Raw genomic sequence first — 20,796 nt, forward strand, 5'->3', positions numbered from 1 at the left:
ATGATACTAATGAAAGCTCTGCTTCATTTAGTGTAGCACAGTTGTTCTCAGATTCTTGAATTTCAGATTTCCACGACCCCGATAACTCTCACAGAGTGTTCCATTTGTACACTCTCAGAGTTACACACCCGTAAAGGGCCATTTGGGAGTGTTTCCAGTGAGCCAACATGCACAACAATATCAGCACCCCGACTCCGTTTGACCAAAATGGAACAGAGCCTTCATTAGTATCATTGGTAACACCTGTGAATGTCGTACAATATGGCTTGTTATTTTTTTTTAAAAGGTTAAAGAAGCCTACTATATTTTGATAGTAGTCATTGCTACAGAGCGTTTGTTCGGTAGGGGTCTCTCTCCAGCTCTTTAGTAAACATAATATATGTATATTTACGCCCTGGATCCCTTTCAAGGACCCCACGTCGAGAACCAGTGAAAATAACTTTACTCATATGGTTAAAATATTCATATAAAATATAAGAAGTAGTAAATCCAATTAACAGGTGTGTGTTATTTGGCCATGTAGGAGCCATTCAACAGAAATGATTAACTTTCCCTAGCAATATTAATATAAATTAAATACAGGCACTAAAACCAGGTAAATTAAGGTGTGTCCTATTTGTCCAGTGTTGTACAATAACTATTGGTTTGGAGTCATTGGGTAACATGATTTGAAAGTTACAGGGAAAGAAAACTACATTTATTTTCTATTCAAATATTTATGTCCAAAAAAAGAAGAATCATTAATTTTAAGTTATTATTTAAGAATGGGTGGGCTACATGAGACCATTTTAGTAAACCTTTATAATCATAATTTTCAATGATTTTGTGTGATTCAAAAAGTAATTGATAGATGTTCCCTAGAGGTTAACCAATGAAGTAATCTGGTCCTCTGTGTGTGTGATGGCCCTCTCATTTATGGTCCTGAGTCTGCTAGCCTGGGCAGCGTTCCATTTTCGGGTATATGATCCGGTCGGGAGCGGAAGTAAAAAAAAAAAGTGGCCGGATGGGCAGAACCGGAAAGACGTCTCACCCCAATATAGGTCCGTCCTAATAAAATCCTTGATGCGGCATAGTTTAGCTTATTTTTTAAATGTAAATGTGCGTGCACTATCCGGAGACTATTTAGCGTCTGTATTATCCCACGGGGAAATTCTATTCCATTTAAATAGGGATTGGGGAACCAAAACAAAGTGGCACTGCAAAACCGGATGGGCAGAATCCGGAAAGAGGATTCTTTTTTCTTTCTTTTTTTCAGTAGACCGGATCATATTGGGTCTTCTGTAACGCAGACCAGGCTTTTCTCCGAGCCCGAGGTGGAAAGACTGGTGATGCGAGGTTACTGCTCTGCTGAGTGGGTTGCCACGACAACCGTAAACATTCGAGGTTTAGCGTCAGCTGTGCAGACTGCAGAGCTACTAACGTCGTGTTCTGAATCATTTTAAAGTTTAACGTTAACAGGACTGGTTTAGTCATAAGAGTGGACATTTTAATTTACTTTTCGTGTTATATTTTCGTGTTTAAATGCCTGTCCTTAACAAAACAACCGTGAAATCCAAACAGGTAAACATTAGCCCAACTATTATCCAAAATGCTAACAGTTTAACCAACTAATGCTATACCAGTGGTGTAAATTAACTAAGTACTTTTACTCAGGTACTGTACTAGGATACAATTTTGAGGGATTTTTGCTTTAGGCTACTGAAGTATTTCCTACTTCCACTCACATTTCAGAGGCAAATTTACTCCACTACAATTATTAGAAAACTTTGGTTACTAGTTACTTTGTCGATTTTGATTATTATTACAAAACATACATTAACCTACCCACTTCAGCTCTGAATACATTTCGGCCATTTGAAAATAGCAGATCTACAAGCTCACAATGCGTGGTGATGCCAGGCATTGTGAGCTTGTAGATCTGCTATTTTCAAAAGATTTTTTATTAATTTGAAAAATTCTGCATAAGGAATACTTTCTACTTTTGGTACTTTAAGTACATTTTGATACCAATACTTTTGTATTTTTACTCAAGTCAATTTTGAATTCCTGACTTTTAATAGAGTATTTCTACATTGCATTGGTACTTTTAAGTAAAAAGTGTGAGTACTTTTTCCACCACTGTGCTATACCAACAGAATGATTGACAGTTGAGTGAACTTAAAGTAGCATTAAGTGAATGTTCATGATGCTGAGGTATAACCTGGGTGTTTGTGTTGTGTTTTTGCAGGGATCAAATGTTCATTATCAAAAGGCACCTGCAGCTGCAAAGCCTTCCAAAGCTGCCAGTAAGAAAAAGGTGAGTACAGTTACTAAAATTACAATAGATTAACATGGCTGATTGTATTCACCTTCCTCGAGTGTGGTGGTTTAGAGCAGTGGTTCCCAAACTTTTTAGCTCAAGACCCAAAATCAGATGTTTGCCTGGGACCCAAAGAAACATTTCTGAATTAGTTTTCAACTCATGCAAATGTGTGATTTTTTGGTGGAAATCTTTAGAAAATCTTTTAAAATAATAAAGAAAAAATAAATAAAGGGATATTTACTAGCGACCCACAAATATGGGTCCCGAACCACTGTTTGATGGTTCAGATTCACATTTGAAAATGTTGCTGCATCAGTGCAGCACTCAGCTTATAAAGATTATTGCTGGTGAGGACATTCCCGTGAAATCAAAGCTTGCTTTAGGAGATGACTCCTACACTAACACATCACCAGGCTGTCCACACGGCTACAGATGACTACTCTGTTACACAGAGAGACAGGTGTTGTGATATTTATCATTATATTCCTCATATATTCCTCATAGCTACCAATAAATGTACAGTATAGTATAGCTCCCAGTGTTTCCAATGTGACCAAAAAACCTTTCCTCTCATGTCTCATCACAGATGCTTTTGAATAGACCTAATTTATAATAGATAAATAAGCCTGAATTATTGGAGAAATGTTGGGGCAAAACTGTAGAATTTATTAAGACTTCAGTTTGCAAAGCTAATAGCGTTTTGTTTTGTTTTGTTTTGTTTGTGTAGGCCTATATGTGTATGTATGTACTACTGTTATTCTGACTGTGAGGTTTGCTTTTTGTTTATAGGAGCATGGAATGGTATGGAATATTGGGATATGAATGATGGGGTGATTTGCTATTAACGTTAAATGTACAACAGTATTATACCATTATCGTCATAAGCATTAACCCGGGGTTTAACTATTCTATTTGTATAGGATGAGGAGGATGGAGTGGACCTAGGTGATGGAGGGGATGAATGGACTCAGGGGAAAACCGTCAAGCCGCCAGACCAGCTGCAGCTCTCTCAGGCGGTAAGGTCTATTCTGCCCGGCTGAAAAACTAAATGTCTGAAAATCCATTGATATACACTGGCTGACTGACTTTCTAACCATCATCCCAGTTGATCACAGGTGTTACTGTTGCACCAGAGCGCCACCCTGTGGCTCTTCAGACAATGACAAACTGCTATAACTGCCATAACTGTCCTCATAGTTCTGTCGCAATGTAAAGTCTTGCTTTTTGAAAATAGCTGATCTACAAGCTCACAACGCATCGCATTTGTAAGCTTGTAGATCTGCTGTCTTTGTTATTTTTGAAAATGTGTGGACATTTTTGAAGTTCTGTGAAAATGTGCACATACTGTAAAAAGAGTTAGACAGGTTGAAAGCGATTAAATGCACATGTGACCCTGAATACAGAACCAAATGATTCCAGTGTTTGTCTTGATCTGCTTCCTTACTGACACCACCAGGAGCTAAAGGAGGAATATACAAAGATCCTGACCGTTAACAACCCACATGCCCCCAAGAACATTGTCCGCTACAGCTTCAAGGTAAGAAGAGGTTCTCCCAGGCCTGCAGCTTCACAACGTTGACTAAAGCCCACCTTAAAGGACCATACCAGTGTCAATACATGTCATTGTATATCTATGTCATTCATAAGCGCAGTGGTCCTCAAAGTGTGGTGCAGGGACCCCCTCCACCACACTTTTTGGCTACTCGAAAATAGCCGATCTACAACGGCTATTTGACTTAAGTAAAAGGCAATTGCATCTGGCACGGTCATTGGTTTTATTATTGTAACGCCCAAACCACACCTATGCAAACCTGCAGTAACGGGTAGCGCAAGATAGCAACTTTTGAACGGGAATCCCCAAATAGTGGGTTTAGCCACTCTCGGCCAAGATAGGGCCCTTAACCCATTAAGACCGGGAACACATTTGTGTAACCACGTAAACCATTATTTTATACTTTGGGCTATTCAAAAATAGCAGACCTATCTGCTATTTTTGAACAATTTTGAAAGTTTGTGCAAATCTTTCAATATATATATTTTAGAAAGCAATTTTATTTTACTCAAATCTTTGCTTCTGAGGGTCCCTGGAACAACATATTTTGAGATGGGGGCCCGCGGCCAAATACATATAATTTTGGGGGTCCTCGACGTGAAAAAAGTTTGAGAACCACTGATTATAGCAACATATGTTTTTTCAAAAAACTGTTAGGATTTAGAAGACATTTGTAGAATCCCCAGAAGCAAAAATATGAGTTAAAAATGTATAAATATTTGCCCCCAAAAAAAAACATGATTTTTGCGCTATGAGCTTGTATATCTGCTATTTTTGAATAGCCAAAGAAATCATAAAATGACAGAGATGCGTTCCCGGTCTTAATGGGCTAATTTCCCATTCTAATGACATTCCTGTTAGCAACTTCTCCCTCTCTTCCACTCACGTCCACACCTGCCGCGTTTCCCAGGAGCGTTCGTACAAGACCATCAGCGGTGTGGATCAGATGGCGGTTCACTTCGCTCTGGACGGCAACCTCCTGCACCAGGACTCTGACGAGGCGCGCAGACAGAGGGCCAAGCAGGGCCAGATGGAGGGTAATAGTATGCAACAACACACTCACACAGCGGTGGAAAGTAACTTACTCAAGTCAGCAGAAATACAATTCAAAAGAAATCTGCCATGTGATGTTGTGTTTGAGTTGTGTCATATATTATTTACATATCATACACATACATATATGTATAATATACATGTATACTTCAATATTAACAGCAGGAATATTATGAACTCCTACACTTGAGTGTTCAGACCATGGGTTCTTTGCTGTGGTGTAGCAGATAACTTACCACAAGGTGGCACTGTCAGCCAGTTCCCTGAGGCATGAGAAATGTGAAACTTGTTCACTATATGAAAACACATCATTTGTTCACTAGTTGCACCTAACTAGCTAGTTTCTTGTCCACTACAGAATAAAGTCTTGTTTTATGTTTTTTTTTTTGCAGAGAAAGTAGCAGTTGATGCTGAGGTACAAGAAGATGAGGACAAACCAGACACTCCGGTAAATCTAGCTTCATGTTACAGCAATGTTAGGCACCACTGTGTAGTTAGTGTATTGTGATGGTTAATTCATACTTTGTCACTCAGCAGAGTCTGTCGACTAAAATAACTGATTTACAACTGGAAAATATTGTTATTTGTTTAAGTGGCTAATTGGCAATGTATAAATTAGATTTAACATGCAAAATGTCTAAGTGACCTATGAATTAATTGCTCTGACATTGAGACCACACTTCAAAGCCTCTGAATTTTAAAAGATATATTTTGATCAAAGATGTTTCACTGTGTGTTTAGCTACCAAAATCTCCATTTTGAAATTCCTCCGCTGGCTTCCCCCACAGGCTACATGTCATTATGATCTAGTGGACAACACATTTCAACATGAAATTTGATTATAAAATTGACTTGTGTGACCTAGTTATAATTCTCTCTTTTTGATGTTTTTGTCAGTTTCCTCCCATTAAGTGGAAAAAAAACTGCAAGTACTGTCAAAATATAACATAGTTTTAAGTACATTACAATACTGTGTTTGTAAAACAGACCGTACGGGTCTGGTCCCATCAAACCAGTGTTGATTTCGTCGACTAAAACTATGATGAAAAATGTTGGTTGACTACCTTTTTTCTCTGACGAAAACTGAATAAAAACGAAATAAAAACTAAGCTACGATGACTACAACTAAGACAAAATATATTGTCAATTTCGTCAACAAATAAAAACTAGACTAAAATGTTAGTGAGGGACGAGTGGAGAAGAGATTCAGTTGAACTAAAAGACAAGTCATTTTATGTTTGGTTGCGCTCGGGTGTTGCGCTCTGAACATAGCAGATCTACAAGCTCACATAGATCGGCTATTTTCAGCACGCAACCAAGTGTAAAATCAGCCTTTACACCAAGGCCCCACCAAAATACATTTTAGTCTACTAAATCAACTGTAGATTAAGCCGACTAAAATCTTATGATATTTAGTCGACTGAAACTAGACTAACACTAAAACTTTTCAGATGACTAAAATATGACTAAAACTAAATGGATTTTTATTCAAAAGACTATGACTAAAACTAAATCAAAATTTGCTGTCAAAATCAACACTGCATCAGACTATCATGCTGGGGCCCTTCTGTTTGCATGTATTTGACAGACTGACTGATTTCACTACTGCTTTCACGACACTTTATTCTTTTTTTATATACAATTAAGGCCACTGTCATTTAAATTTCCAGGCTGATTTTTGTGGTGGAGATGGAGGAGAGGATGGAGGAGATGCTGACGGAGAGGACAGGCCTGACAGCGTGGTATCCAGGACCTACAAGAAGGAACAGAAACTGACCAACCAGTTCAACTTCAGTGAGAGGGCCTCGCAGACGCTGAACAACCCACTGAGGGTAGGAGAAACACACGCAGGAGAAGCTCACACTGAGGGGATTATAACCGCATGAACTGTAGCATCCCTATTCTATAGGCTTGTCATTGTAGGTGAACGTTCAGCGGAAATAGCCAACTTGTGGTTGTAGCTTGTAGATCGGCTATTTTTGGAGAAGAGATTTGGTCTAGAGGGGAAAAAGAAGGGGGCCAAGTATACAGACCCTTTGGGTACCCCGTCAATGGTTTAGGTGTTTAAAATGCCAGTTATCTTGATAAGCATGTTTTCTTATAATGACCCATTTCCTTCCAGGACAGAGCCTGTCAGGCTGAACCTCCTCCGCGCTGCAACTTCTCAGCTACTGTTGATCAGGTAAAGGTGAATCTGAACCATTGGGTTCAGCTTTTTATATCGTCTCTGTCGGGTGGAAACCTCATATGTCCAAAACTGTTACTTTTCAGGATTCAAAAAAAAAAATAGCAACAGTAGCAGATCTACAAGCTCGAAACGTGTCGCTTCACGGCTCGTTTCGAGCTTGCGGATCTGCTACTTTTGATGCTGCAGTATGATCAAGTAGGGCGTTAATTTACGAAAAAACACAAAATGTTAGAATACGGAGATAAAAGGTTTCTGCCCGACAGCAACAATATAGAGTCAGTAGAGTGATGATGGTGATAGCGGTTCATCAACACTTCTGAGTGTCTGAGCATTTAATTACCTCCTAGTCTTACGAGCCTTTCAAATGCTTCCGTCATACTACAGTCTGGAGCACGGAAGCTCTGAAAATAATCAAGAGATAAAGCTGATGTGACGCTTCCGTTTCGTTTTTACAGTTTGTCCTAATATAAGTCAAAATCATCTAAGCAGTTATAGCTTGCTGCTTAGCAGAAATAGAAATAAAAAAATAAAATGTAAAGATCATTTTAAAATATGTTTTTGTGAATGGAAATGACGAACAGATGACAGCTTCCTGTCTCGGCTTTCGAGAGGTGTAGTTCCAGACTATATAGCATTCGGAGATTGTGGAATAGTTAGTTGTCTGGCTACGCGAGACTATTAACCTCCTAACCCTGCAGGGAGAGATCTACGAGGCGTACACAGAGGAGCTGCAGAAGCAGGAGAAGGAGAAGGAGAGGCAGAAAGCTGCCCCGCCGAAGAAGGACGAAGACAAGGGCAAGAGGAAGGCCACGCTAACAGAGACACGGGTATAACATCTGCACTGCTTTTCCACTAGAGTAGTTAGAGGCTTCATTATTAGTGTCAGTGCTGCTGATGTTTTGCAGTGTTTCCATCTGAAATGCTTTCATCCCTCTAGAGCGATGACATCAGCAAACTTGCTGCGGTGGCCAAGATCGCTGAGAGACTGGTCAATCAGAACACGTTTGATGACATAGCACAAGGTAATATGATATGATATAATTTAATATAATATATTATATTATATAATAATAATAGCATACCACATACATTATTATTATTATTGTTATTGTTATTGTTATTATTATTCTTCTTATTATTATTATTATTATTATTATCTTAACTCCTGTTCTTTGATCACCTTAACTCAGACTTCAAGTACTTTGAAGATGCCTCTGATGAGTTCAGGGGTCAAGAGGGCACGCTTCTCCCTCTGTGGAAGTTCCAGTATGATAAAGTCCAAAGGCTGTCTGTCACTGCCCTCTGCTGGTAGGTTTGCTCATTGTACCCATTTTATATTGCCCTACAGTGGCTTCACTGAGAGGTGAAATATACATTATTCAAACACCCAGTTTATCCAGTTAAAACAAATGGCAATCAAAAACGTATTTGCCTCTGAAGAATCAAAATGTGAAGATGAATAACACATTGAGTGTTTGTTCTGTTGGGATCAAACAGGAACCAGAAATACAGTGACTTGTTTGCTGTGGGAATGGGATCATGTAAGTACACTGGACTGACAGCATGAATGAATGCAGTCAATGCATGATGAATAAGAGATTGCATGAAACAAATAAATAGGGATGCACCGATATGGAAATTATGGGCCAATACCGATACCAATGTTTAAAATTACAATTTGGTCAATAGCCGCTATACCAATATTTCTTTATTTAGTTTTTGTTGTTATTCATTCCACCTTTTGTGTCAGGGAAACAAATACATCTTCATTATAAAAAAATAACTTTTCCTAATCTGCAGCTTAGTAGGCTGTGCATAACCAACGCACCAACATATCCAGCGCAAAATTATAAACATCGACTACTGCCATGAGTGCCATCGCTGAATGTCAACTTATTTGTCGATGCAGATGGCAGTCAATGAGGCAAATATCGTCAGATACCGATATATGGCTAATTTATTGGTGCATCCCTACTAAAGCATCCATAGTTAAGATTTTTGTGTTGGATATTCAAAAATAGCTTTTGGAAAAAACTCGAAAAGTGTGGGAACTACTGATTTAGGGCATTTGTAGAATCGGCCTCAGGTCTTAATGGGCTAATAAATGCAATTTGTGTTCATGAGTCTTCATCAACATCAACCGTGATCCATATCCTGTACTCCCAACCTTCCACTGCTCATAACGTGTGCTACCGCAGATGAGTTCAGCAGGCAGGGCCAAGGCATGCTTCTCTTCTACTCGCTGAAGAACTGCAGCTTCCCAGAATACATCTACCCCACTGACTCTGGCATCATGTGTCTGGACATCCACGAGCGGCTCACCTACCTGGTGGCGGTGGGCTTCTACGACGGCTGTGTGGCGGTCTACAACCTGATGGAGGAGGCCGAGCTGCAGCCCGTCTACAAGAGCACGGCCAACACTGGCAAGCACATGGACCCAGTGTGGCAGGTGAGCCTGAAGTAGGGCATGGGCGATATGGCTTTGAATCAACATCACGATTATTTCAAACTTTTGCTTTGATTACGATTAATTCACTATTCTTCCCCCCCCAAAACAGTATACTGAAAATAGCAGATCTAGAAGCTCACGAGTCACAACGCATCGCGGTGCGACACGTCGTGAGCTTTTAATCAGACTAATGGATTTATTTGATTATTCAAAATCTATAAACAAATGTTTTTGATTTGTTTATATATAGGAAATAAAAAACAGATGATTTGATTAACCTATGAGCAAGATTAAGTCGGTTATTGGTTCTAAATGTCCTGATATATTTTTGGTGAATTGCCCAGCCCTAGGGTGAAGGCCAGAGTGTCCATGTGTGTATCTGGTTGAATGAGGAATGGGCTTACTGGTCCACTTGGTTCCATTTCTACACTCTTCTGAGTTAAATGTACCACGGAGGATTTTACTGTGTGGTATCTCTCTAGTTTCTGCCTAAAGAAAAGCTCTTTTTCAATGATGTCACGTTGTCCCATTGCATGTCCATGCAGGTGCGCTGGCAGAAGGATGACATGGACAACAACCACAACTTTTACTCTGTGTCCTCTGATGGACGAGTGGTGTCTTGGACCCTGATCAAGGTAGGAAAACCTGTCTTTATATACGTAAATAAAAATGGTAAATGGTGCATTTATATAGCGCTTTTATCCAAAGCGCTTTACATAGATTGTGCATTACATTCACCCATTCACACACATTCATACACCGATGGAGGAGGAAACCATGCAAGGCACCAACCTGCTCATCGGGAGCAATTAGGGGTTCAGCGTCTTGCTCAAGGACACTTCGACAGTAACTCTGAGGGAGCCCGGGATCGAACTGGGAACCTCACGAGTCCCATCCGGCCGCTCTACCCCTGAGCCACTGCCGCCCCCACGTACAGTATATCGTTGCTGTCGGGCAGAAACCTCTTATCTCCATATTTATGTTTTTGGCCCTATAAGTGAGGTTTGGACACTGACCAATCCTGCACCGTGATTGGCCAATAGTCTACAACGCAGTCTACAACGCTAACCCTTCCACAGTCAATGCAAATCTATACTTTTGCAAAGTCAGCCAATCACATTACAGCTAGTGTCATCACCACTAGCTGTAATGTGATGTGACTTTGCAAATTCAGGACTGTGATTGGCTAGCGAAACACATGACACATGTGCAGCCCTATGAATAGCAGTATGGACTAAAAAAAAAACACTTTTATGTTTTTTTTAAGTGAATCACTTCCATCAATGTGATGACCACTGTGACCACACCGCCCACTTCACACTGGGTGTGATTTTTTTGTAAATTAATGCCCTACCTGGTCATACTACTGCATCACACAAAAATAGCAAAAGTAGCAGATCTTGAAAAGTAACAGTTTTGGAAATATGAGGTTTCCACCTGACAGAGACGATATACTAGGACTAGGATACTGGGCCTATTCGGGCCATGCGTGTCATGAACGATGCAAGTTGGGAATACATGGTCATCTTACAAGTTATAATGACCTTCTCTCCTCCTCTGATGGCTCCTATTATGGCTTTTGGCCACTTTTGGTTCTTTTGGTACTTTAAGTACTATATTTTAATGCCAATCCTTTTGCACTTTTCCTAAGTAAAATGTTAAATTTGGGACTTTTACTTGTAACAGAGTATTTCAATATTGTGGTACTACTACTTTTATATAAAAACATGTAAAAAATATAGAATACTTCTTCCACCACTGGCGGCGCTACCCATGTGGCCAAAGTGCTTGAGACAATACGTATGCTTGTGTCCTTACAGAATGAGCTGAGATTCACAGACATCATCAAACTGTCATTGGAGGGTCCAGTTTCTGATGGGACACCTGATGCTGTGCAACAACACATCACTGGTAACAATTCACCTCCACACTGTGTGCGCGTGCATGTGTGTCTCCTCTCTAAAAAGCGCAAAAAATAATCACATCTTTTTCAGCTGTGGTGACGCGGCGCCTTATGCCGCCTTTAGGGACATGGCACCCCACGCTATTGCCCGGTTTGCCCGGCCCTTCCGTAGGCTCTGGTTGCTACTGGCATGTTACAAATAATGAACATTAAGTATTTGATGTATTGCTGGTGTATAAATAATGAAAGAGCGTTATGGGTTCCTTCCAACAGCTTGTGGCCGATCATTGGACTTCCATAAGCAGATTGACCGGCTCTTCCTTGTCGGAACTGAGGAGGGGAAAGTACACATGGTAGGTTAGCTGAGATGACAATACAAAATACAAAGTAATATGCCTTTTATGACACAAAATACATTGTTGACGTGACAAACTTGACTATTCAAGAACCCCCCCAAAAAACAAGGTTCAAAAGACAGGAAATTATATTTTGATAACCTGAGTTAGAATAAAGCCATTACCCTTTAGGAAAGGTTATAATATTTAAACAGTGAAGTTTTCCCTCACATCTAGTTCTGTTATAAAGGGGAGTAGTTGAATCTATAAAAACTTCACTTGTTTCTGTTTGAATAACTTCCCCCCGAAGCCTCTCTTCAGAAATGATGCTGTTTCAGCAAAGTCTAAGCCATAAACTAAATTGCCTCTCCTCCCCGCCACTTCTAAATGAGATTAGGATCAACTTGAGAATTCACGCTGTCTCCTGCTGTCTGCCTTGAAAAATGGAAACTCATTTTGTTTGTGGTGCGATTTGAGACAGCGTGTGAGTCTTGCACTCCATAGGGCACACAAATTGGAAAGTTCTCATTAACTGCATGCGAGCAAGTGTGTGTGTGTGTGTGTGTGTGTGTGTGTGTGTGTGTGTGTGTGTGTGTGTGGGATTGATTGAATTCCGTTCTCTACACTGGCTCCCCGTAGCAGCTCGGATCCAGTTTAAAACCTTGGTGCTAGCCTATAGGGCAGTGAAAGGAACAGCTCCTTCCTACCTCCGGGCTATGGTTGATGCCTACACCCCTGCCCGACCACTTCGGTCTGCCACCTCGGGGCGACTGATTGCCTCGTCACTCAGGGGTCCTTCTGGTCGATCGACACGGTCACGACTTTTTTCTGTTCTGGCCCCACAGTGGTGGAATGAACTTCCCACTGAAGTCAGGACAGCAGAGTCACTGCCCATCTTTCGCCGCAGGCTGAAAACCCACCTCTTCAGGAAACACTACCCTTCCTCTTTGCCTGGCCTACTTGTTGTTAACTAGTTGTACGAACTCTTTTTTTAGTTTTGTATTGTTTTATTGGATCTTGTTTAGTCGATACACTTATTTGTCTGAGCTTGTGCTCATTTGATTTTGCTATTTTGTCTCATCTGTTTAAGAAAGTAGGTAGCTGATATATTGCACTTTTACCTTAGCGCTAGGTATACTCTTGGTTGCTTGTTTTTTGCAGGAAATGCAGTTAAGACTTCTGGTGATTAGTAGTTTTCGTTCCCTACCTATGTTGAATACACTTATTGTAAGTCGCTTTGGATAAAAGCGTCTGCTAAATGACTGTAATGTAATGTAATGTAATGTTATGAATACTTTATTAGCAGTTTGCAAAAAAAGCACAGGAAAGTACAGTTCAATACAAGGTCTGCTAAGAGGATTATACCCAAGAAATCACTATGGCTTGTTTCCATTGGGGTCCTTTGTGCTCAATTCATCGAAACATTTAATGACAGACAGATATACAATACTATCCATATCAGAGGGCTGGTTGATGGGTTGGCTCACCTCCCATCCTCTGTAGGTTTGGCTGACGTGTGTATGTGCATTATTATTCTCAATGCAATCTTAAAACTCTCATTCAAATTGATTCAATAGCCTCAACATCTTCAAACAGAAAGGGGCCAATTTTCATTTAATTAAACCAAGTACCCTGAAAGTTAGTATCTCTAAACATCACGGCTATGAATGGAATAAAAGAGCTGATGATTTCTATAGTAGACAGAGTTACAAATGGTTATGTTAACTCTGAGGCTTTTACTGTGTATCCACATAGTTCAGTGGTTCTCAACACCTTTCTTAATACCTCTTCTTAACACGGCAGCCGCGTTAAGTGGTCAGATGGGTGGGCCAGGTGCATTTTCAAAACATGTTTATTTTAATGATCAATCAATAGGTTGTGTTCCAACTTGGATCAATGGATCTAACATGGTTTAAGTTCTTATTCATCATATTATCACAATGATTTTTTTATTTTTTTTATCATAATTTGTTTTAAAGATAGATATTACATTATCATTAAAATCCCACTATTCAGGTTGGGAATCGCTGATGTCATGTTTGACACTGTCAGGTTCAGTTTCACAACTTCACAGCAGAAATCACAAGAGGGAATGGATAGAGACTGTGTTTACTTTGACTTTAAGCTGTTTCACACTATCTAGTGTGAAACGGCAATAGTGAGGGTTTCATTTTCACTCGTTGTTGACTGTGTGCTTTGCGCGCGCACACACACACACACACACACACACACACACACACACACACACACACACACACACACACACACACACACACACACACACACACACACACACATACACATACACACACACACAGAGCGAACAAAATACACATACACACCTATTATATCGTCTCTGTCGGGTCTATGTCCAAAACTGCTACTTTTCAGGATTCAAATTCAAAAATGGCAAAAGTAGCAGATCTAAATGCTGAAAACGTGTCACGCTGCATTTAGAGCTTGTAGATCTGCTACTTTTTGATGCTTTTGTGTGATGCTGTAGTGTGATCAAGTAGGGCGTTAATTTATGAAAATACACAAAAAGTTAGAATATGGAGATAAGAGGTTTCTGCCTGACAGCAACGATATGAGTTGCTACAGTATATCTCTCACCTTCGCTGACAGAAGCCCCCTGGGGGGAGGAGCCCCTGGGGGAAGGCTCAGGGTTGCTATGTGCTGTGGCTGGGAATGCAAACAGCTGCTCCCAGAGGCCAACAATCTATTTGGCCAGGAAAAAACAGCTGATGTATCGCTGCAATCTATACAGTAGGCTACTTCTGCTGCAATGCTGCTCTTGTTTGCTTTTACAACTTATGGCTTATTTTGACTATGAAGGTTAATTCAGAACCTTCCATAAACCTGACTTATGGAAACAAATCCAGAACCTGTGAAATACGTTTCATGGCACGACATGGTTTACTGAGTTCTTGTAGTCGAAAGAGCCAGGAGAAGCCATGAGAGTAACCGGCGTGAAATGCCCACGGCATCATCATCAGAGGGAGCTCCACTGATTTCGTACCCCCCAAATTCGGCACAAAGATGGGGATGAATTAATACTAATCTGCCACCAAAATGTGGAATGCCAATCACCAGCCATCAAACGGTGCAACTCCCTATCTTCATTCAAAACCACCATTAAGGAGCGCCTGCATTCCGCAATTTACAACAGGACCTAGATAAGCCTACCACCAGTCTTTATGATGAATTGAATACATAGCACCAAAATGGAAACAAGCCATAAAGGCTTTTTTTGTGTTATCCTTTTACCTTTACATGCTGTACTGTTAATAAAGTAACTAACTTTAAAGTAAGTTAGTAAAGTATTCAATCAGTCAATCAAACAAATCATTAGATTCTTAGTAGCAAGTGAACATAAATAGTTGTTTTCATTAAGTGGACACGAAAGATCATCATTTGCCTGTCACTGTGTGACCTGAAAGGGTTTTAACTGCAGTGCGTCCGTTTTGATATAGCAATGAAATGTATTATTTGTAAGTGCTTCTGAAACTTTCTTCTGTATTCCACCAGTGCTCCAATTACTCCAGCCAGTTCCTGGAGACGTACGCTGCCCACAGCATGGCCGTAGACGCAGTGAAGTGGAACCACTTCCATCCTAAGGTCTTCATCACCTGCAGCTTCGACTGCACCGTCAAGATCTGGAACCACAACATCAAGTAAGACTCAATACCTGAAATATACAGTATAGTGTACTTACAATGTAATATGTGAAAATAACCTGTGTGTGCGTCTAATCTGCTTCATTTCCTACATGAGACCTCCAAATCAGCTCCCAACTGGCTCTTGCCTATAAACGCCCCTGGGCATGACAAAAGATGTCCCAATAAATCTGCCCTGTGTCAAACTAGCCCCCATAGCTGTCTTCGGGTTTAGGCGCTATGTGTCAGAAGATTTGACATTGCCATGTCACATGAAGGATCTTGTGCCCACATCACCCATAAATAAAGGGATTAAAAAGGGATTACATAAAGGGATTGTACATACAAAGACACTCTTTCGAAGGTTCTCCCCACTGCAGCCCCTGAAGACATCGCGATTTGATGAGACAAAATGCTAACAGCTGTGTTGAAAGTCGTTATCTAGCCTTAAGACACCCTTGCAACTCAAAGTCTGTGTAGCATGACCAGGAATTATTGATTTCAAGATGATCTTACCATTCATGGGCCAAGAGAGTGATAATGATGTCTTTGGACCCGGGCACAGCTCATCTCATCTCAACATCTCATTTCATTCTATAGGCAAACAACCAAACAACACAACAAAATCCGAATTGTTGATTTAACTTCGAGAGTGTAAAATGGACCCATAAATGTAGTGTGTATTGCTGCTTGATATTGTTCTAACATAAACCTGTCTGAGCTGAAAATGACCACACACTCTGTACAGTATCATGTCCACACACACCCATGAGGACACATGTCATGTAAATTCAAGCTGGTGATGACCTATAGCAACAAGCCTCCAATTAACTGCACTCTGTAACCGTCCCCTGTGTCCACTCTGTGTCTCCTTCTAAGCACCCCCATGTTAACGTTTGACCTGGGTGCACCGGTGGGAGACGTGGCCTGGTCTCCCTACTCCTCCACTGTGTTTGCAGCTGTCACCAGCGACGGCAGGGTAAGTGCTACTCTAAAATCTACTCAGTTGAACAAGATGTTCGTAGCTGTGAAAACAATAATATATATATATATTTTTTGGCATTTGACACAGCAGTTTGCTGCTCATGTGAGTATGCGGGGGAGCAGTTAGGGTTTAAGTGCTCCCTCACATCAAGCAGGCGTGATTCAGTCAATGGAGACTGTTTCTTAATATGTGTGTGCCTGTGCATGTGTGAGCAGATAAGGATAATGCCTTGTCTGGCAGGCTGAAGTGTAGGAATAACAATGAGTTTAAAGATGAACAGTGCAAACAAACATCTCCCTTCACTCTCTCTTACTTTATCTTACCCTCTCCAACAGAGCTCTCTGGTAACGGATCAGATTGCCACAATGAAATAATGAATCAAATGCAGCCTTCCTCTACAGTGGATTCAGTTCATTTGTCATTCCTTTACCCATTAAAACCGGTAAAGCATCTGTGTCATTTTAGATTGTATATAGCAACATGTGTTTTTCAGAAAACTCTTAGGATTTATAACAGTGGTTTGGAACAGTGGTTCTCAAACATAGCAGATGTACAAGCTCACAGCGCGTCACTTCGTGCTGCGTGTACATCTGCTATTTTTTAATTTGTTTTGAAAAATCTTGAAAGTGTTTGAAAAACTTTGAATAATTATGATTTCTTTTAACACAAATCTTCTCTTCTGGGGGACATTGGCACAAAATATTTTCAGATGCGGGTCCACGGCCAAATATATATATTTTTTGGGGGGTCCTTGGCATGAAAACGTTTGATAACTATTGATTTAGAAGGCATTTGTAGAATCGGCCTCAGGTCTTAATGGGTAAAGCACTCTGTTTTTTTATTTTATTTTTATTTATTTATTTATTTGCACATACCTGTAAATTGGCATCTCCTCCACATTTAGGCTCCTTCTGAGCCACAGTGGGCCAAGATGTAGAGCGGCCGCTATTGGGAATCGGAAGGTTCCTGGTTTGTCCTTGAGCAATACACTTATAAATGCTCTTGATGAGCAGGTTGGTGCCTTGCATGGTTTCCTTTGCCGTCGGTGTGTGAATGGGAGAATGTAATGCACATTGTAAAGCGCTTTAGATAAATGTGCTTTATAAATGCAGTGAATGCACCGTTTAACAGCTTAAGCCCCTTTTCACTGTGTCGTACGATGGTGTCGCACTGAGAAAATAGCATGTTTGAATATGTTTACCTATAGTGACATGCCCAAAATAGGGACGCCAGGTTGAAAGTCATACCCATCTCTACTATGAGGAGCAATGGGCAACCACTGAGCAGTGCCCAGGGACCAGCTGGGTCTAAATGTCTCAGTGGAACACTTATGGAGACCACCTCCCACCACTGCAGATGTACTAGTTACTAGAAATTCTTTTTTTTAACCACTTAAACTCTCAATTAGGCTCTGTACTTGATTTGCTCTTTTTCCCCTCTACACGCTGTGAGGCGTTGTGAGCTTGTAGATTGGCTATTATCGGCTAATGTTGCCCTCAGAATAGGGATGCAAGTGGTTAATGTAATTAAAAAAAAGTTCCTATCACACAAAGATTTGGTGGCCCCCCTGTTGAAGACCCCTGCTGTATACAGTATCGTGTCAAGTTGCGTTTTTGTCGTCCTCTTTTCTCAGGTTCATGTTTTCGACCTGAGCGTCAACAAATATGAAGCCATCTGCCAGCAGCGGGTCGTGCCAAAGAAGAAAACCAGGCTGACCCACGTTGAGTTCAACCCAGTCTATCCCATCATCGTAGTGGGGGACCACCGCGGCTATGTCACCAGTCTCAAGCTGTCCCCAAACCTCCGCAAGAAGCCAAAGGTAAGAACATACTGCAAGACCACATATGTACCCTCTCACCATGAGTCAAGTGTGAATGACTCATGATATTGAGACCAACGGGTGGTGGTGGGGGGGGTAGGGCTTGTCACCATCGCTTATGGAGCTTATTGTTGCTGTCGAGCAGAAACCTCTTATCTCCATATTTAAACATTTTCCCCCCGTAAATTAACGTCCTACTTGATCAGTCCTACTACAGCGTCACACAAAAGCATTTGCGCTGCGTTTTGAGCTTGTAGATCTGCTACTTTTGCTATTTTTTTTATTGAATCCTGAAAAGTAACAGTTTTGGACATATGAGGTTTCCACCCGATGGAGACGTTATCTAGATTCCACCTCCACACTGACACAGAGCTAAAAAAGACATCAAGTACAGAGACCACACAGTAAAATCCTCACTATTTAACTCTGTGAGGCTACAAATGTAACCAAATGGACCTGTGACTGTCTCAGTAAGACAGTCTCAGATAAATTACCACTGAGGATTTGACTGTGCTGTATTGTATGTGTTAACCAGTGCTGTCAAAATGCTTGTTTCCGTCACTGACTCAGTTATTGAAATATTGTTGCTCACTGACTGTGGAGATGATTATTGGAAGTATGACTCAACTGTTAATTATGGACGAGGTTCTGCCCTCTCCTACAATAAAGATGGGGACATTTAACAACCCTATTTCACTCATTATGATATCTTCACGTCATGAAGTCCGTCTCATCTTAGGCTGTTCTGACGTAAATTTGCTAAAGACACAATATGCATTTTATGGAGATCAAAGAAATTCACAACTCTCCATAGTTCATACATTTAAGGTGGCTGTTCCCTCTTTTAAAGGGGAATTTTGGACCATGGTTTTCTTACCTTTTCTATGATGTTATGATATCCTAGGATGAATGGTACAGTAGAAACATTTCATAACTCCATCCCTGGTCTGACGTTCATAGTGACAGAACACTATGTAATGTGATTGTCTTGAATGTGCCCCACCGGAAGCCTCGCTAGACGAGATTGAAATCTCGAGATTGAAATCTCGTGATTGAAATCTCGTCTAGCGAGACTCCCCCTTTAACCTCGAGTGCCCGGATCTCCCATTTTGTATCTGATGCCGTCTGATCCAGGCAGGAGTACCTTTTACTATTTTAACACTTTCACGTCTCCGGTGAACACCTGGTTGCTTCGTTCTCTCTGCCATGAAGAAATAGCCATGAAGTAGCTGAGATGGAAGCTTTTTGCACGGCCTCACACTAAAACCAACTAGTTCCACTTTGGTCTGTTCACTCTCAGTGAGTCACTGATGATAGATGATATGAGATGGAGGAATCACTTAGTAAACACAGACCAGGGGGAGGACTCGCAAACGATGGAAAGAGAAGTGCCCTGAGTCATCACACTTTCATCAGGGTTAATTTCACCTATTTCTCTCTCTCTCTCTCTCTCTCTCTCTCTCTCTCTCTCTCTCTCTCTCTCTCTCTCTCTCTCTCTCTCCCCCTCCCCCCCTGGAGCATCTCTCCAGGTTACATCTGTGTTACTCATCTCATTTAACAATAGCTGGTGGACTGTTCCACTATAACAGCAGAAGTTCATGTGTTTGAGCCCTTTGAGAATAGATAGACAGACTCATTGCTACAGAGTGTTTGTGTCCAGTAACAGGGGTCTCCCCGCCTCTCTAGCTCTTTAGTAAACAGAAAAGGTCGGTATACCAAGTGTATCGAATCAGGAGAGAAAATTCATATAGGATACTGGACAATTGATTAAAACAAGTGATTAGACAAGATAGACAAGAGAAATTAGGTAACAAAAGGTGGAATACTATACATATAATTGAGGCCCATGAATGATCTTTGTGGGGTTATCTCTTAATTGGATAGAATTGGAATTCTCAACCTTAAAAATCAATAAAAGTAAGAGTTGGAAGTGGTTTGAGAAGCAAACAGTCCTCTCAGCGGTGAAGTAAAGTTACGATGACCAGACCTCCCGGTTTACCTGGGATTATCCCAGACAAATATCTCTAAAACACAAAAATGTCCCAGTTTTCAACATTCATTCACTACCAAATTGTCCTGGTTTTCACTCTACAGTACAGTTAAAATAATACCACTTGTTCTTACCCTAGATGTTTATCATGTTCTGCTCTGTTGAAAGGTGCAGTCACTTAGTGGTAAAGTAATTGTCCCCCGTCCTGATGAGAACACCAGGTACAATTTTCTTTTCAAAGAAATACTAAAAAAGTAGCAAAAATAGACGGATCTAAGTGATTATGGGGCCGATTTGGGTTTTGAAAATAGAATAGAAATATAGCCCTCGTAGTCCCTTTTGAAAAACGACATCACTGTAGTTTTAGTCGTTTGATGACAGCAATGACTAATGACATGATTAGTCATACTCAAGTTGACAGTTGGACAGCTGTACAGCACATGAAACCAAAAAGTAATGGCATGTAGAATTAGATGTACACATCTATATCTGAAAAGGTGGCAGACCGCGTTTATTCTCAGAATGCCAGTAGAAGTCACAGGAAGGGACGTGTGCGTGTGTGTG

The 20,796-nt window shown here is 40.7% G+C and overlaps 1 protein-coding gene across 1 annotated transcript in view; it reads left to right on the forward strand.

Moving 5' to 3' along the window:
- Nucleotides 1-1,521: 1,521 nt before the first annotated feature.
- The window catches only part of dnai1.2 (dynein, axonemal, intermediate chain 1, paralog 2), a gene marked incomplete at both ends in the record, with an annotated part of 22,184 nt that continues 2,909 nt past the window's right edge, over nucleotides 1,522-20,796 (forward strand). Inside the window, 19 exons of the mRNA XM_084049514.1 lie at nucleotides 1,522-1,560; nucleotides 2,228-2,296; nucleotides 3,223-3,318; nucleotides 3,759-3,839; nucleotides 4,765-4,891; nucleotides 5,300-5,355; nucleotides 6,578-6,739; nucleotides 7,030-7,089; nucleotides 7,794-7,922; nucleotides 8,033-8,117; nucleotides 8,286-8,403; nucleotides 8,593-8,636; nucleotides 9,294-9,544; nucleotides 10,090-10,179; nucleotides 11,365-11,455; nucleotides 11,721-11,800; nucleotides 15,311-15,456; nucleotides 16,318-16,417; nucleotides 18,057-18,242. Of these exons, the coding sequence (XP_083905640.1) occupies nucleotides 1,522-1,560; nucleotides 2,228-2,296; nucleotides 3,223-3,318; nucleotides 3,759-3,839; nucleotides 4,765-4,891; nucleotides 5,300-5,355; nucleotides 6,578-6,739; nucleotides 7,030-7,089; nucleotides 7,794-7,922; nucleotides 8,033-8,117; nucleotides 8,286-8,403; nucleotides 8,593-8,636; nucleotides 9,294-9,544; nucleotides 10,090-10,179; nucleotides 11,365-11,455; nucleotides 11,721-11,800; nucleotides 15,311-15,456; nucleotides 16,318-16,417; nucleotides 18,057-18,242 (2,010 nt within the window). The remainder of the gene's footprint in view (nucleotides 1,561-2,227; nucleotides 2,297-3,222; nucleotides 3,319-3,758; nucleotides 3,840-4,764; nucleotides 4,892-5,299; nucleotides 5,356-6,577; nucleotides 6,740-7,029; nucleotides 7,090-7,793; nucleotides 7,923-8,032; nucleotides 8,118-8,285; nucleotides 8,404-8,592; nucleotides 8,637-9,293; nucleotides 9,545-10,089; nucleotides 10,180-11,364; nucleotides 11,456-11,720; nucleotides 11,801-15,310; nucleotides 15,457-16,317; nucleotides 16,418-18,056; nucleotides 18,243-20,796) is intronic.

Source organism: Gymnoscopelus microlampas (assembly GCF_963454915.1).
Source record: "Gymnoscopelus microlampas genome assembly, chromosome: 23".
In the NCBI taxonomy this organism is placed as follows: Eukaryota; Metazoa; Chordata; class Actinopteri; order Myctophiformes; family Myctophidae; genus Gymnoscopelus; species Gymnoscopelus microlampas.